Genomic DNA, 16,843 nt, shown 5'->3' with positions numbered 1-16,843 from the left:
TAACGCTCCTCTACACAGAACCGCGGTACGCATGAGGCCTTCCATTACACTGCAATTACTTATGAGTGACATCCACCTGTCATTCCCAGTTTTGGCTCCATCCAGTCCGGGTCCTGAGGAGAACCCTTACTAACGTTGTGGTTCGAAACGCGTTGACCCTGAGCCTTGGTAAGAGAATAAGGGTGCCACTAGGGCTGTCTAAACCTATACAGTGTTATCCCTGACTTTGTAACCCACCAATTTATTTTCCTATCCTTGGCTTAGTTAGACAGGCAGGCAGTGCCTTTGAACTGTTTGTCCGCCTGTCTTCTTGTACCTAATATAAAGGACTGTTTCCTAATGTGAATTTATTGTTAGGTATTTGATTTATTGCTCTTGGTGTTGCCTGTATGAACTGACAGTATTGATTTTTGAGCACTTGTACAGCACTTGTATATTTTTGCACATTTCACATGTTCATATGTATTCTTTCACTGTTCGTTGACTCTCTATTTGATAAAATATATAAATGAAATGGTGTCATTTTTTTGTAAAAATACAAAAAAACTAAAATAAAATAGATGACCCTCCAGAACTAATTGGCTGGGTGGGATCAAAAATCCCAAAATAAATCTGTCTGGCTTTTCTGTTTGTTTAGCATAGATTACTATCAGAACATCATCGCCTAAATGATAGTGATAGGCCTCAAATAATATGTACATCTAACCGCAGATTCCTCACCTTTGCTCTACACGCCTGGCTGGATCTGGCAGTGCTCGTGTGCATTGTTAGCAATGTTGTGCGGCTCTGTACTGATTCTGTTTTTCCTCAGGAATTGCCAACGTTGCGCTGTCTACGAGCGCCACTGCAGTACACTGGCATTGGTTCCTTTCATTCTGCACAGTCTGACTGATTTGGTGCACCGCTCTCAACTATGTCGGTCTTCGGAAAATTTTGTAGCATATGCCAGGGACCTGTGTACTGGAAAAATGACAGACCTCAGCCAAAGCGGAGATTACCACAAGCAAAGTTCCTTCAAGGCCGGTGTCTCTGGTGCGTGGCCTCTGATCACAACTCTAAGTTGAATGGCTACTGTATCCTAATGCTTCTAAAGGAAATCTCTAACCAGAAGGTGAAGCTGTATATCTCCAAGCATAGGAAAACTTGTAGACATTGCATTCCTGGTCCAAGTCACAGGACCTGTCTCAATCTGGATCGCAAAGCAGTTCCGGCAAGCACTCCACCTACCACTCAAAATTATTTAAGTTGAAGTCAGAGTCCAAACGTGAGCACAAGAAAGGAGAATAGGAATCAACCCCATCCTACCACTGTGGCTCTAAAGTGAATGTGCAGGGGCATGAAGATCAAAGTCACACCCGAGGGCTTTGGCTAAAGAACACATTTATCAATGGGCCCCAACATGCCCCAGTTTTCTGGGCCGTTACCAACCCTGCAGAAGATAGAGGCCTTCAAAGAAGCTATGCTGCAAATATTTAGTGTGCTTTCGGCTCCTTCTGGTGCACCTTCAGGCACTACGTAGTCACCGGTGCCTGCAGTTGTATCACCACCAGTGTGTGTGTTTCCCAATGGCATTTGCCCCTATTGGACCTGTTACTGGGTCAGTACCGATGTCAGTAGAAGCTTCCACTCCAGGCCCATGGTCCACTCCGTTTGCAGCACACCAATGCGGTTGCATGCTCCACTGCCACCGGTCGATGATCCAGTGCTGGCGCCCATGTCAAACCCTGAACTGGCATCGCCTCAACTCACCCAATGTTGCACTACGAAATAACTAAGGAGTAACCAGTTGTCATGTTATCTAATTCTAATCCAACGCCTCTCCCACAACACCACTATCAGCGGAGACTCCTCTTTTCTTGGCTTTGAACGTGCCTCGTGCCAGCGCAGGGGGAATCTGATGATGATGGGGAGGGGAGGGTAGCTTGCTTACTCCTCATTATACTGGTGAAGTCTTATACCAGGACTTACAAAATGCCAGGGGGCTTGAAGCCTCCCCCTCCCCAAAACAGACAATGGAGGAAAGTGCCTCATTTGAGGTCAACTGAGGCACCAAAATTGCAATTGTCCTCCATTGAGACTAAGGCAAAATTTCTGACAGAGACACTCCAAGTTGGCCCTGTTACATTGAAGCCTTTACTACCATTCAATGATGCCCTGGAGCTTTGTAGTCAAAATCATCTTTTGGCCGCTTGTTAATTTAATCCTTACTCATTTCCAACCCCTTTCTCACATAAAAAATCCATATGCATTTGTTTTTGGCAAACTGAAGTTTTCTTCTGCCAAATTGGCTCTGCGATTCATAAACCTCGCCTGCGTGTAGGACCGAAATAGGTATGCCTTGTGGAACATGGCCAGTGAGATCCTGCTGGTGGTCCTGGATGACTTAGAAAATCCATGATGGTCAGGATGCAGTGAAATAAGTTATCTGCTCAGGCCTGCTTCCTACCAATTTCCGGGACTAGGCTGTTGGCTATAGTGTTGCGCTTTGATACACAAATGGACAAGGTTGATTGGATTTCCTGGCAATGTGCAGGCATACCCAATAGAAATGTCCTTTGACAGCACGCACATCTGTTTCCTGCTAGTGAAGCAGTTTACTCACCAATTCAAGAAACTTAGTTGCTATTCCAGGAGCCAATCCTCACAGACGTGGTACCGGCAGACAATGCAGCTTGGCAGCAGGGTCAAAAGTCATCCAACTCGCCCTCCCCTGCTGCAGAAGCGACCAGGCTGCTTTTGTTTGTCCTTAACAGCTCATGTCAAGCTGATGCGCGGCAGCATTCGCCATTTCTTTCCCAGCTGGAGGTCCATTATGTGGAGAAGTGTGGCTCACCAATTAGAGCGGCAGACCCTGAGGCAGAGGTCTGGTCCGGACCAGGGTTCAATCCTCGTCGCGGCAGGGACTTGGGCTCAATGTCCTCGGACCCGATAATTCTCGCCTCGGTGCCTACTCTAATCATGGGTTCCACTCTGCAACTCTGGGCAATAGCTTGCTTAATCTCCACACTGGCCCTAACAACACTGGGATGCCTGGCTTTACCTTGGGGGTGCCCAGGAGTGGACACCTCACAGGAACAGGCCAGGAAGGGTTCCAAAGCGGTATTCATACAGCGCTTAGAGACCCCTGGGTGATAGGCGCTATACAAATCAAAATTACATTTACATTTACATTATGTCAGACAAGGGCCATGCCAGGTACGTAATTTCTGCCCTGGCCTATCTCTCTCTTGGCAAACACAAGGAGATGATGGATGGAGCGCCAGAACGAATTTTGGAGGAACACTTGACAGTTCTAATGCAAAAGGTACATATTTTTCTCCTAAAGGGTGCCATGGAATGGGTAATAGACCCAAAGAAAGAGAGGAGAAACGCTCTTCATGCTACTTCATTCTCCCGAAAAAGGATGGGACTATTGTGGATCTCTGCTCGTTGAGCGCCTTCTGCAGCAGTTCAAATGCAAAACACAAAATGGTTGGCTCATATCCTCTCTGCTCAGGACCCAAGATACTGGATAGAGTCCTTGGTGCTACAGGACACTTACCTGTCCTTCAGTCTCACAGGCATTACCTGCGGTTCAAGGTGGGCCAGGAACACCTTCAATTTGCGTTACTTCTTTGCACTCTTCCTTCGGCCCCTGAGGTGTTCACGAATATGATGGCTGTGGTCACAGTACATCTGCGATTGTCTAATTGCTGTAATTAAATGACTGGGTGCTAAAGGCAGTTTCCTTGCAGTCATTTGTGGACGTCATCCGGGTGATGGAAAAATACCTGGCATCATTGAGGTTTACCATCAGTGACTAAATTTCCACCTGCGCCACCACAAAGACTCCCATCCATTGGGGTGATTCTTGGCAGCGTGGCAATTCAGGTTTTTCCTGTACGGCTACAAATCTGGGTCATCTAGGATATGATTCAGATGTTTCAGGTTCAGTCCTGGATCGCAGTAAGGATGGTCTGTGTTTTCTTGGCCTTGTGCATTCTCCTAGTCAACAACTCCAGATTGACAAGGCCTGGCAGTGGTACCTGAAATTCCAGTTTTCAAGATGGAGACAGCTGTGGTGGGTGACCGATCCCAATTTGTCCTTAAGCACACCACTCTACCTTCCCCATCCAGAGCTTACAGTGGTGATGAATGATGCAGCACTAGTGAGTTGGGGGGAAGGCAATTTAGGAGAGGTGGAGATTAGAAGACTCTGATCTCTAGTAGACAGCTGGCTCCTTGACAGTCTCCTGGAGCAGCAGGCCATTCATTTGGCCCGAAGGCTTTTCTGTTGTCTTTCAATGGGAGGCTGGTGCAGGTCTCATCGACAACACAGCCGTCATGTGATACTGCAACAAGCAGGATGGAATTTGGTCTTGGGTCCTGTGCCAAGGAGCTGGCCTGGCAGTTGAGCTTCCTTCTAGTAGCCAACAACCTGGTGAGGACCCAGAATGTCAGAGCTGACAAATTGAGCAGATGTCATCTGGCCGACTAAGAGCAATGTGTACACGAAGAAGGTGGCACAGAGCATATTCAAACAGTGGGGAGAGCCCTGGCCAGGTCTGGTTGCAACACCCAAGAACATGAGTTAGCAGTTTGGAGGTTTCTTGTTAGGATTCGTTAAGAGACACATAATGTCTGTATTGGAACAAAAGATTCCTGTAATTCTTCCCGCTGATAATGCTCCTGCCCGAAGTTCTAAAGAAGATGAAGAATGACTGAGCCAGAGTCATCCTAATTGCCCTGGACTGGGCCTGACGTGTGGGGTACCCGAACCCCTCGGCATGACCATAGTTCTTCCAACTAAGCCACCTCTTCAAGATGACCTCCTGACTCAGCAACAGTGAAGGGTCCTCCATTCGAAACTCCTCTACTTACACCTTCATGCATGGAGATTGAGCAGCGATAATTGACTACATTTGAATTGCTAACCGAAATAGTAATGTTGTCCTCGCTGCTAGATGCCCTTCCACAAAATCCATCAAAGCTGGGTGCTGGCCATCTATGGTGCCTGGTATAGTGTGTGAGACCCTGTTCCATTACAACTTAAGCTCTCAGACATTTTGTTGTTTGTTCTATCTTTATCCCAACATGACCTTGCAAGTTGCACTGTAGAAGGTTATTTGTCAGCCTGTTCAGCCTTTCTGCTTTGGCGGGACCTAGTCATCAATGTTTTAATCTCTAGTTGTGGTTCCCAGACAGTTTTTGATGCCCCTGTGGGACCTTAATCTGGCCCTGAAATTTCCTATGTGTGAACACTTTGAGCCTATGCACAGTAGCTTGCTATTTTCCTGATCCTGAACACTCTCTTTCTCATTGCGATGATGTCAGCTCGACACATGAATGTACTACAGGCATTTTCAGACTCCCGTGTGCTAACAGCATTCTACTCTTCGCAGATTCTGCGCAAGCTTATCATGGCTACACCCTAACTTTCCCAGCAGATTAAACACGTATTGCGGACTCTACCCATGATTCAGTCTTTTATGGGGATGACTTTATCTTGATTCTTTTTCAAACATGACTTCCAAAATACTTGTACCTTCTTTTTTGATCTGAGCCTTGAGAAAGTCCAGGGGACGAAACATGTGTCCGCTGTTTTCGATTGGACAAACATTGTTGGCTGTTTTGGATTGGAATAACATTGTTGGCTGTGTCGGCGGGATGATCACTGGTAACATTTTTATCTTCAAAGGAAAACGGTGGAAGAACTTGACTCCTGCGGATTGGATCTGATCATTTCTTCTTTCAGAACTCTATTAAGAATGGACTAAATGCTAAAGACTAGATTGTGTGTGCTGAAGTGCAATTTTACTTTCAGTACACCCATCCTACACCACCTACTTTCCAGACAAACTGTGTTAAGTACTTGGGCAGTCTTCTTAACACAGGTAAGTTTTTGTATTAGCCCATTGAATGGGAATCCGTTTGTGGCTCTTTCCTTTCTTCTCTCCCTTCCTGGAGTAAAGAAAGGGGAAGGCAGCGCAGAAGAGGATCCTGGGAGTTGGGTAGTCCTTTACACGAAAAGCAACTCTGAGACGCTGAGAGCCCATTCCACCACAGCCAAGGCAACTACACCCGCATTGGCACATGCAGTGCCTGGCCTAGATAGCTGTGAACATGCAAATTTAGAGACATTGACTACTTTATGAAGTACTTACTGACTTGACAGCCAGATCCAGCAGAAGGTACGCCTCGCCCGCTCTGTTTTTGACTTTTTGATCTGGACTTGCTCTTTAGACCTTCCACCTTTGGCCGCTACTGCTTTGGTATCTGTTGAGAAGATGAGGACTTTGTGGTATAAGTATCCATCAGAAGAACAAGTTCCTCACTTACGGTATGTTCTATCTGGTAGGTACCTCACTGTGCTCCCACCTCCCCTTTCTGTGGAGTCGCCACTTCAACATCTAATTAAAAGGTCCCAAGTTAGAGATCAGCAGACTGTCACCAACAATTGTTGTATGCCCTATAATCTGATGGCATGGAAAAGCAGAAGCTAATAAATTGATGTTAGTTCGTATGGATAGTGGTTATATGCAGCTCCTCTCCATTGTTGTCTGGGCCTTAGGGAGCCTGTACTAAGCATCATGATTCCACCTACTAGAGCACAGGAGCACTGCTGAAAATTTCGATGGATCCAGTCAGGCGGCAGGTGGATAACCAAAAGGGAAGGAATTTTTTTCTACTGCACTGTGACCAGATAGTCATACATTATCTGACCTTGAAGTGTGACACATGTGTGAAAAGCATTAACAGATGAATGCAGATTATACTTGATAATTCGGTGGATAAGGGATTGTGTACTACAAACATGGGGCGAACGGTTACCGGTAGCAATGCGGAGTGAGATAAAAAGTAATGAGCCAAAATCTCCTTGGGAATCTTGATAACAGCATAGCAGGTCCCATTGTGTGCGCGGCCTCCAGTTGAGGGCTGAGGGGGTACCTATGGTGCCCCCTGTTAATCCCTGCCATGGGGTGCAGGGTTTAGCACCTTCTCTCATTTCCCTATGGGAGCATGTTTTACGGCCACTTTACGGCTGTAAGACATGCTCCCTTAGGGAAATGTCTGAATGCAACAGAACAATGTTCGGTCTCATCCTAATGAGGCAGGTGTGACCGCCGACCGCAGACATGTCGAGACCGCAGACGAGATGGTGTCGGGCAGACGCAAGTCTGCCCAATATCATAACCGGACCATTTGTGTTGTTTCAAACTGTAGCCTTATTGTTGACTTCATGAATTTTTTGTGGTGCAGGCAATCTAGTGCTTTTGATATTTAGAAACACGTAATTTATAACGCCCAAGTTTGTTTGTGTTAAGATACTGTATCAAGAAATAATTTTTGCAAATAGATCTGTGCAGCAGCTGAATGTCTTCTCAAAGCATAGAATATAAGGCTTGGTGTACAAAACTTTTTAACTCTCCGACTTGATACATCAGAGGATCTGGGACTTTTAATCCGTTGTAAACCATTTTTGTACTTAGTAAAAACAGTAACTGATGGGAAAACTTGTTTCGGGATTGGTAAATGGGTTTAGAAATGGGTTACGAATAGCTATTTAGAAGCAGCATGTTGTCCGTATCCTTTCATACTGTGATTTTGCACTCTGATATATCCGTGGTTTGTGATCATAATTCTGATCGCAAACCAATGATCCCAAGTTGGATTGGTAAGTGATTCACAAAGGTGAAGGAGTTCCCTTTGGACCAATTTCCCTTTATAAATATTGGAAAAAGTTCCAGGGAGAGTAGGCAGTGGACCATGAAGCTTGTTTTTTAACCCAGATCTATTAGCTTTAAAGAAAACAAGATGCATTAAAAAAACATCACAATGACACACATTGTGGTGGTCTGCTGGCCACTGCATGCCACTATCCCTGCAATTGTAGACAATCATATGGGGTCGCAAATTAGGACATGCCTAATAAATATTAATTAGGAAGGCTTTTATTCGAACCCCTGCGATTCTATATTTTGTGAACTAACCTAATTATGTCCAGGTAGGTTCGCAAAATAAGATTCCTTCCACAGACAGTCAGTACACAAATTGCAACCAGTTTTTGCTTATATAATCTTTGTGCATAGTGCTTGTCTAAGCGTATGCAACTTAATTAAAGTATAGCCTGGTTAGTTTGCTGAATAGTACCTTTATTGCCAACGAGAGTTTAAAAGTTAAGAAGCAACGGTAATGTTAAGAGAGCAGAAAGTAAAAATGTAATTTACTGGAAAGGCAAATTTCACAAAAAATGACTTAGTAAATGTCATCTACACACGTTGCAAACTGGATTATTTCGAACAAAACAAATACTTAAAGTCCTTTATAATTTGTTTCTTGTGCGAAAACTGTGGGAATACACTCACAACTTCCATGTGTGTGACGCTGGTTTGTCATTAAGTGTAAAATTATTATCATAGCAGCCAATTGGGGTGTGTCCTTATAGCTAGTGCGCAACAATATACTATTAAAGTAGGAATGTTCAGCCAGGGTTCTAAAAAAGGTTTTTGGTCTTAGAAAATAGATATACACCAGGAAATATGTGACAACATATGCCTGCAGTGAATACATACTTTCCACAAATACATAATACAGCTCATTCATTAATTCCAGACACGTAAAGCCTATATAAATGAATACTAAAAGGGGCAAAGGGTGCATATCAAAGAGCCACAATGGCAAATAAAAGCAATGCAAAATGGTTAAGTCATACAAAGTGGCACATTTTGGGCGGACAAATATTTACGAACATACATGCTGTACACATCCAAGAAACTTAATCTGGTCTCAACTGGGCCGTGTGTAGGTTGTGTACAAAGTGGAGCCTGGGAATAGGGAAGAATGGCATGCATGACAAAATGTTTTATTTAAGAACAACATAGAAACGTTTACAACATTTGGAAATTTCATAAAATTCCTTACCTTAAGCACATGTAAAGTAAGAGAAACAAGTCCATTGCAGATTAATATAATTTCTATGTAAGTGTACATCTCAACCATGTATTTACTATATGCACAAGTCGCTTATATATGTAAATTGACAGAAAATGGTAAGCTGTGCAAATGTATAAGCTTAATTTTAGCTTTGTGTAATTTTCACTGGTTTGGTCAACTCTTTGTGACTGGGCCTCTCAGAAATGACTGTAGGCTAATTAGTCTAACCAAAAATGATTCTGTCCTTTGTTGCTAGTGTTAGCAACCAACTCCGAAATGTAATTGAATTACTGTAAGAATAATTTCCTGCTCCAGTGTATGACTGTACATTTTTACATGTGTGCACTGGTAGTTTTGGCACATAACCAGCATTTTTTTCCCCACAGGTTCTAGTTTCACACCAGCGTCTGGTATCTACGCAAACAACTCGAATTCAACAAACTTCACTGGTTCGCAACAGGTACATTTATTAGAATGCAGCATCGGTAACAAGGATCTTTTTGTTTTAAGTTTATCTGCGTTTACTTATTAAATAGAGAGTATCAGGAAAAACTTTTCCTGAAATCAACACTGCCAGATGCGACCTTTATGCTAGAATTTAGACGTAGTTTTTTGCACAATTGGGCACCGTAACATCCTATAATGATTGTTCCCGCCAATACTAGAATAGTGAAGGATCCATCAGCAATTACTAAACTGGATCCGGTACCCAGCCCCAGTGAAATGTATCCCTGTACAGTTTGCTAAAACTGGAACACATTCCGCAGCATCCACACTTTGTTATTTTACTCTAAAGCAACCGCCTGCAGGTGATGAAGAACTTTCTTAGTTGAAGTTCCAGGTGGGCTAACGAAAATGCCTTACTTACAGGGCCATCAGCACTCCTTTTAATCCTGTCCTGCTCATCCTAGCTGGCAGCTAGCCAGAGGCTTACACCTTGGTGGCAATGCCCCAGCAATATAGACACTCAGCCTATGTCATTTCACAAGTGCTCAACAGATGAAACATGATTTTGAGGCAGGTTGTTGACTTTCCAAAGCCATATACACAAGAAGTATGTGTCTGTTGTAAGAATATTCGATGCATCAGTTTATAGGAGTACTTACTCCTTTAACCATTTATGTAGAGAGTACTAATACATGTTTATTACCACCAAGAGCGTCCATTTTTAGAACCTTAGAATGTGGCAAGATTGAGGAGAAAAACTGTTAGATTTTAAACTTGTGCCTTGCAGTTTGCATGTAGTTCCTTGATGCCAGTTCATAATTCACTAAGGTATATAATGACGAATTGTAACTGTTACCTTTAGGCAACGCATGGATAGCTGTAACTAAAGTAGTAATACACTGAGTTCCCTACAAAAAATGTGAATCTTTGACCCCCATTTAATGTATGTCATGCTTTGCAGCAGGCACATTAACACACTACACTAATTTATGATGACTCAAACCGGTAACTTGTCTGAAAACTGATCTCTCCAACAAGCTCCTAACCATTACAGCTATCTTACTGCTATGATACCCTGGAACCTGCTAGGTCCACAAAGACCTTACAGCAGGTGCCTTAATCTTGTGAGGTATTTTATAATGTAGAAATTGGCTGATAAAGTCGACTTCTCCTAACTCCTCTCCTTTTCTGCTGCCAGTTCTTTACCCCCAATTAGTGGGATTCCAGATTCCATTTCCAGCACTAGTTATTACTTTATAAAGCTGCAGTTCTGCATTAAATGAAAACTGATTTCTAAATGCAATCAGTATACTCTTTGAATTTTTTCCAGTATACATTTTTTAAAAACTAATAAAGTAGTGAAATCAAAAGCCCTTTGGTACATAAAGCGCTATTCAAGTGCAATTACAAAAGTAAGGAAAAAACTGAAAAGGGCAAAGCTGCACTAAAGAAGCAATGATGAAAAACATTTGTGGAATGGGCAATATGTAGTTAAGATGATTGTTCTCACAGTTTTTGTTAACCACATTAATTTCAGTCTATTTTTGTTAAACAAAACTACCTCCCACAGTATTTCACAACAGGCAAGATGTACAAATGTTTTTTGCGGGCGCAGAAGGGTGTTAGACTCATTTGAACCCTAAAAAAACCCATGGCCCATGTACTAATCCTATTTTGCAACTCACAAATCAATTTGCGACTCGCAAAATAGGATTAGCAACTGGCTTTTAGGAATGGGCCTTCCAAGGGAGTCCCTTCCTAATAGCGACTCCTTAAGCTATGTAAGAATGTTTTGCAACCATAATTGCGGGTGCAAAACACTCGCAGGTTGCCACCCTTCAGCACTCTATGGTCTACTGCCACCATTTTTCAACATCCATAGATTGAAATTATTTTTAAAAAGCATTTCACTAAAAGAGTTTCCTAATTTTTTTTATATCATTAAGGTCTCTATTATCCCATCTGCTACTTCCTAGTTAATTTTATCGCATAATTGCAACCACCATCTATTTTAAGAACGCAATTGCAATGAAAGGTAATAGTACTGTTAGGCCACGCCATTAGATTAATTTGTTTTCATCAGTACGTGAATAATCAATCATTTCATGAGTATTCTTGCTATTTTAATCTAATAATAAGCGTTATAACTATTCAGCAATGTATTTTCTCCTTTTCTAACTATTTCAGCACACTCTTAAGTGCTCTTACTTCACTTGTTTCTATTGTATCTCTTTGTGTATTTTGAGCAATGTGCACATTCAGGTGTTTTGTGTCCAAATCAATAAAGTGTTTTGTAATGTGGTTTTGAAATATTTAGCTTCATTATGTCATCAACAATGTTGGTGTCAGTGATGAGAGGTTTGGTAGAGAGATTAAAGTAGACAGGGAGGTATTTGGATTTAGAAATAAAAATGGACCAGATGATTTGAAAGGTGAGAGGAGAAATCCTAAAGGGCAGAATTTCCAAGACTTAGCACAGTTAAAACTGGCTGCAAAGTCATATTCCTGAAAGTGCCAATGACTGCAGAAAGTATGAGATTGAACTGTGAATGTCCGATGGACATAGCTAATAAAAATAGAGAATTGGGGCTTAGCTACCTTTGTGAAGTGGAGTGTGTGAAAGTCAAATTGGAGATGGTTAAGAATGTTGGAGGAAAAATAGGATGTGAGCAGATGGAAATATGTTGGTGCTTGTTCATCTTTGAAAAGAATGGACTTGAGCTAAGAATTTAGTTTGATGGAGAGAAGCAGTGGGCTTCACCTTTCTTAATACAGTCATTACTTTGAAGCATTTTGGTTAGCTTTGAAGTGGTTTGGAAGGAAATATTTACCTAGATATACTAGCATGGACAATGGAGACGGGGGAGAGACAATGGAATTGATGTGTGAGACAGCCGACAAGGGTGATTTTGAGTGAAATTTTAATTTTGTAACTATTATATTGTCAGAGGCTCCAATTTAGTTATTTAGAGTTTTCGGGTTTCTACATTTGTATAAGTCTGGGCACATTGTCTTGAAGAAAGTAAACAGCAGCTGATATCCATGGTAAAGGGCAAGGGTTTCCAGTGCTGAAGGTGCATAGGAGCTATTGAGAGTTGGTTGGGGGGGGGGGACGGGTGGATTGGAGGTGTTTGGAAAAAGAGATATTGAAAGTCCTGTTTATGAAGGTGGGGCTGTAATGGAAGGTATCGGAGAACGCAACCAGTACTGTTTAGTAGGATTATTTAAGCAATACTCCTTCTTCACATTTGGCTATGAGAAGAATGAGTGAAAATTGCATGACTGTTGTGAAGGACAGCAGGCGTCATTTTGTCATTAAGGTTCAGCCATTTCTCAGTGATTTCTGTAAAGGGACGAAGCATAGTGTGGGTGTTTTTAAGTGATCTATGAAAAAGGAACTTTATTAAAAATAGATAATGCCACGGGTTGATTTACATGGTGTGAAGGACTGGTCATTGACTGATGTAATTTAATGTCATTGCAGAAACGGTCAAATAAGGTTGTAACAAAGACATTCATTTGAGTGATGGTAGAGGGTTAAGATTGGTGCGAATATGGAAATATTAGTTAGTATGAACTGGTTAAAGCATGAATGTCCCTGTATGAAAGTGACCCTTGGCAGAGTGAAGAAAAAGTTGAGAATGAGGGTGTTGGTAGGGGGGGGGCATATTATCAGTAGGAAATAGAAGTGCAAGATGGGCCACAGTGGATGGAGGATTTTCGTCTACAATAGTGGCTAACGGGGTAGTGATCACTCAAAGTACAGTTCACAGTAGAAATAAGTGATACAGTAGACACTTGGAGCACCGACCACTTCATCAATAGTTCATAGCAGGTGCAGATAAATGGCATTGGCAAAACATGCAGAATAGGGTGGTGAGGAGGGGACCCTTAGGTGTTGGGGAATGGAGGAGGGGTCCAGGTGGATGTTTCAGGCTTTAGGACTGAAACAGCCAAACAGTCCATAATGAGAGTTCATTTTTGTTAGTTAGTTCTTTTTTTAAATGTGGTATTACATTTCTAACAACATTGCTGGACTTGTAGAGCTGCTGCATATGCTTTTGAGAATTGTTCTTGTGAATTGTAGTGGTTTTCTGCCCATCACTCGAGATAAGCATGTAAGGTTAGGGAGAGGAACTCACACAAACAAGATGAAATATTGTGGATCCAGATGTCTGAATGGGATTTCATACAGTAAGATCAGCATGGAACTGAAGTCGCTTCACATTTAAGTGGGACTTGCCGTTTCTGTTTTTTATTAAATGGTATCCAGACCAGAAATATGCACGATCCAGTTGCAGTGCATAAGGTTTACAGTCAATTCTTGTTACATAAAACAGGGATGTGCAAAATATGCATAATTTCATTTGGCATAATTACACAAAAGTCTGGAAACATTAGGCAAAATTAGGCATAATGCAAAAGTCTGGCATTCTGCTCTGTATAATTTTTAAAGTGAATCGCATAGTCATGTACAAAACTGATGCAAGCACTCGCAGTGCCCTCAAGAAATGATGCAAAAAAACAGAAGTAGAGTTAACAAAAGCCAACAGAATTTGTTTTACCCAAATGAACTACATTGATGCCATGTGGTAATAGCATAATGTTGCATAAACACATAATGCAAAATGCCAGAAATTATGCAACTCATGCCAGCCCAGTTAAAATGATGCCTGTCCCCAAAAAGTGCTACAATTTTCAATTGCATATAAATATGCAGGCTGAAGCTTTTACAGCGTTTAAGGTAGGAAGTTAAAAATTACGGGTGATCAAAATAATTAAAATCTTTTTGGTGCAAAAGAATTGCAATCCTTACGAACAGTGAAATTGATTTTGTTTGAGTTGTTGCTTTGTAAAGACTCTCATCAACAATTCTAGAACAGTGGTTCTTAACCTGTTGTCTGGGGATCTCTGGTGTCCGCGACTGGTTAGAAAATCAAGTAATATTAACAGATTAATAAAGTGTATATAAATATAGGAGCAAAATATAAAATTAAACATTTTGAAACATTCTGTAAATGCGAGGAATTTGAAAATGGAGGCTATAAATTAAGTTAGTATCCTCTGATTGATTTGTGGGAGCAGTGCAAGTGCATCAAACTGAATTTAGTATGGACAATGAGCAGCCTCAGCTGAATTTAAAAAACATCCAACACTCCCATTAAAATAAAAATAAAAAATTATGTTCGTTCTTGATTTAAATGAAATATTTCATAATTTGTGTATTTGTATGATGAATGATTGTTTCTGTATTTGTTGTGTAATGTTGTGAAGTTCATAACATCGAATATGAATATGCTTGGGCCCGTGTCCCCAGCTTCCAGTATGACTCTATGATGGCCCTGCGGTTTCAGTCATGATTACGTGGGGTTATACAGAAGTTAAAAGATTAAGAACCACTGCTCTAGAACAGTCTGAAATTGGTGTGGAAGATTTTTGTGGCGTGGCATAGGTGCTCTCACTTCAGAGCACGTGGGTATGCAAAGTGCATTCTTTGCTTCTTGCCTTTTAGAATGGACGCTGGAGTCCTTGGGCGGGGAGACTCAACTCATGCAGTTTTGCACCATGGAGAGAACAGCTCATGTTTATAAACAGTGGTCCTTCGTAAGTAGTTTAGTATTTTTTTATTGTTCAGTGGGCCATCATTTACATTCTCAATGTCAACGTAGAGCCCTCCTCTAGCATCCATTCTGTAATACCTCATGATGTATAGTTTCTCGTTTTTACAGATTACAGTTTTCTCATCTGTGTTTGTTATGCTAGCTTACGTATTGTTGTAAACTTGACCTCACCTCGTTCACTCATAATTTTTAGTCCATTTAATTTTTTTGTGCCACCCACACCCAACAGATCCCCTCTCATATTTTCATCATTGTGTCTGACCTCTCACCGGCATTTACCGATTCATATTTTGGTCTGATAAAAAACAAGAATTACGCTCTGTACCTCACATAACAAGTTTCCTTTACTATTTTAGGATTATCCTTCTTACACAACGTTTGGCCAAAATCAGTACGCACAGTATTACTCCGCATCAACGTATGGAACATATATGACCTCAAATAGCACAACAGATGGAACCTCATCCTCCTCCTCAACGTATCAGCTACAGGAGTCTCTCACAGGGCTGAATAGTCAATCAACACCAGACCTTCATCCAGGTAAAGAGTTTATGTTGTTATTTGTAGCATTATCATACTTTCTTAATGACTAGAAACACATTTGGAAGGTATATATAAGTATTATGCATTTAACAAAAAGTGAAACTTCCGCACATATTATTGATAACTTGTTGTCAGCAGAACAAAATGATGTTTGATTGGCACAGGCGTGTTTGAAATATGTCAACTTTTAAAAATCTACTTTTTTTATTAACTCCTCTCTTTGAGTCCACTTTTATTTATTTATTTATTTATAACATTTATAAAGCGCCTGAATCACCCCGGATGGGGTTTCTCCTTGCTTTGTATTTTTTTTCTGTCTCAGTCAGGACGTATCTATCAGTTGTGTCTAATGTGAATGTCTTTCCATCATTTCTTGTATACTGTGCCTCTGTGATGGTTTGACATTGGTTAGAAATTTTAACACAGGACACCAAAATGAACAAAGATAGATAGCACATTGCTTTGTTGCATGAAATGTTATTTAAAATATATTTGTCTTATATTTTATTTAATAATATTAATAATAAAACTGCAGCCGATCTAATAACAGTTGAAATACATCAAACCTGGAGAATGCTGAAACAATGTTCGAGACCAGCCAAGGGACAGAGTAAGATGTGTCTTTTTGGTGGAAAAGAAGCAGCAAGGAATAAGTGTACTAAGAGACGAATATAAAAAGCACTGTCAATATATATATAAGATGAATATATAGGGCCTGATTTATAGCTTGGCGTCCGGGTTACTCCATCACGTTTGTGACGGAGTAACCCTCTCTGCCAAACTCTAAATCAGACCCAGAGTCATAACAACAATTATAGTTATGCCAGATGGCATACAATCTTATATAATACATCTTAAAGATAATGAAAAGCATTTTTATAATGCTAGCCAATCTTGTTAAATCTTTCAACTAAGTTTCTACAGACTGACTTTTCCTAGGTTTCCCCCCCCCAAAAAAAATATATATATTTTTTGTTTTACAATAATTAATGAACAAAAGCAAATGTGCATTCATGTGATCACAGCGAAGTAAAAGCTTCTCAACAATGTAACTGAGCTATTAAGAGAGATCCTTTAGTGTCTCAGTCTATCATGAAGCTCAGACAAATACATCCTCCAGCAGTTCCAAGTCTGACCACACAACCAAGGTATATGATAAATAGAACTAAATGCACAGCTGCTGCCCCGCACATATAATCCTTTCTAGAACACCCCATTTGTACAGAACAATGGAGTGTAACTTTTATGGAGTCTGACTTTTGCTTAGTTTAAAAAAAAAAGGCATAATATCACAGGAATCAATGACATTAGCACTAATC

At 41.1% G+C, this 16,843-nt stretch overlaps 1 protein-coding gene across 5 annotated transcripts in view; it reads left to right on the top strand.

Moving 5' to 3' along the window:
- The window catches only part of LOC147708614 (protein phosphatase EYA4), a 626,113-nt gene that overhangs the window by 524,535 nt on the left and 84,735 nt on the right, over positions 1–16,843 (top strand). For all 5 annotated transcript variants that reach the window (XM_086927287.1, XM_086927291.1, XM_086927288.1 and 2 more), the window contains 2 exons: positions 9,300–9,373; positions 15,338–15,521. In XM_086927287.1, coding sequence (XP_086783413.1) covers positions 9,300–9,373; positions 15,338–15,521 — 258 coding nt within the window. The remainder of the gene's footprint in view (positions 1–9,299; positions 9,374–15,337; positions 15,522–16,843) is intronic.

Source organism: Lissotriton vulgaris, chromosome 6, assembly GCF_964263255.1.
Source record: "Lissotriton vulgaris chromosome 6, aLisVul1.2, whole genome shotgun sequence".
Classification (NCBI taxonomy): domain Eukaryota; kingdom Metazoa; phylum Chordata; class Amphibia; order Caudata; family Salamandridae; genus Lissotriton; species Lissotriton vulgaris.
This window is presented reverse-complemented; position numbering and strand designations above follow the sequence as displayed.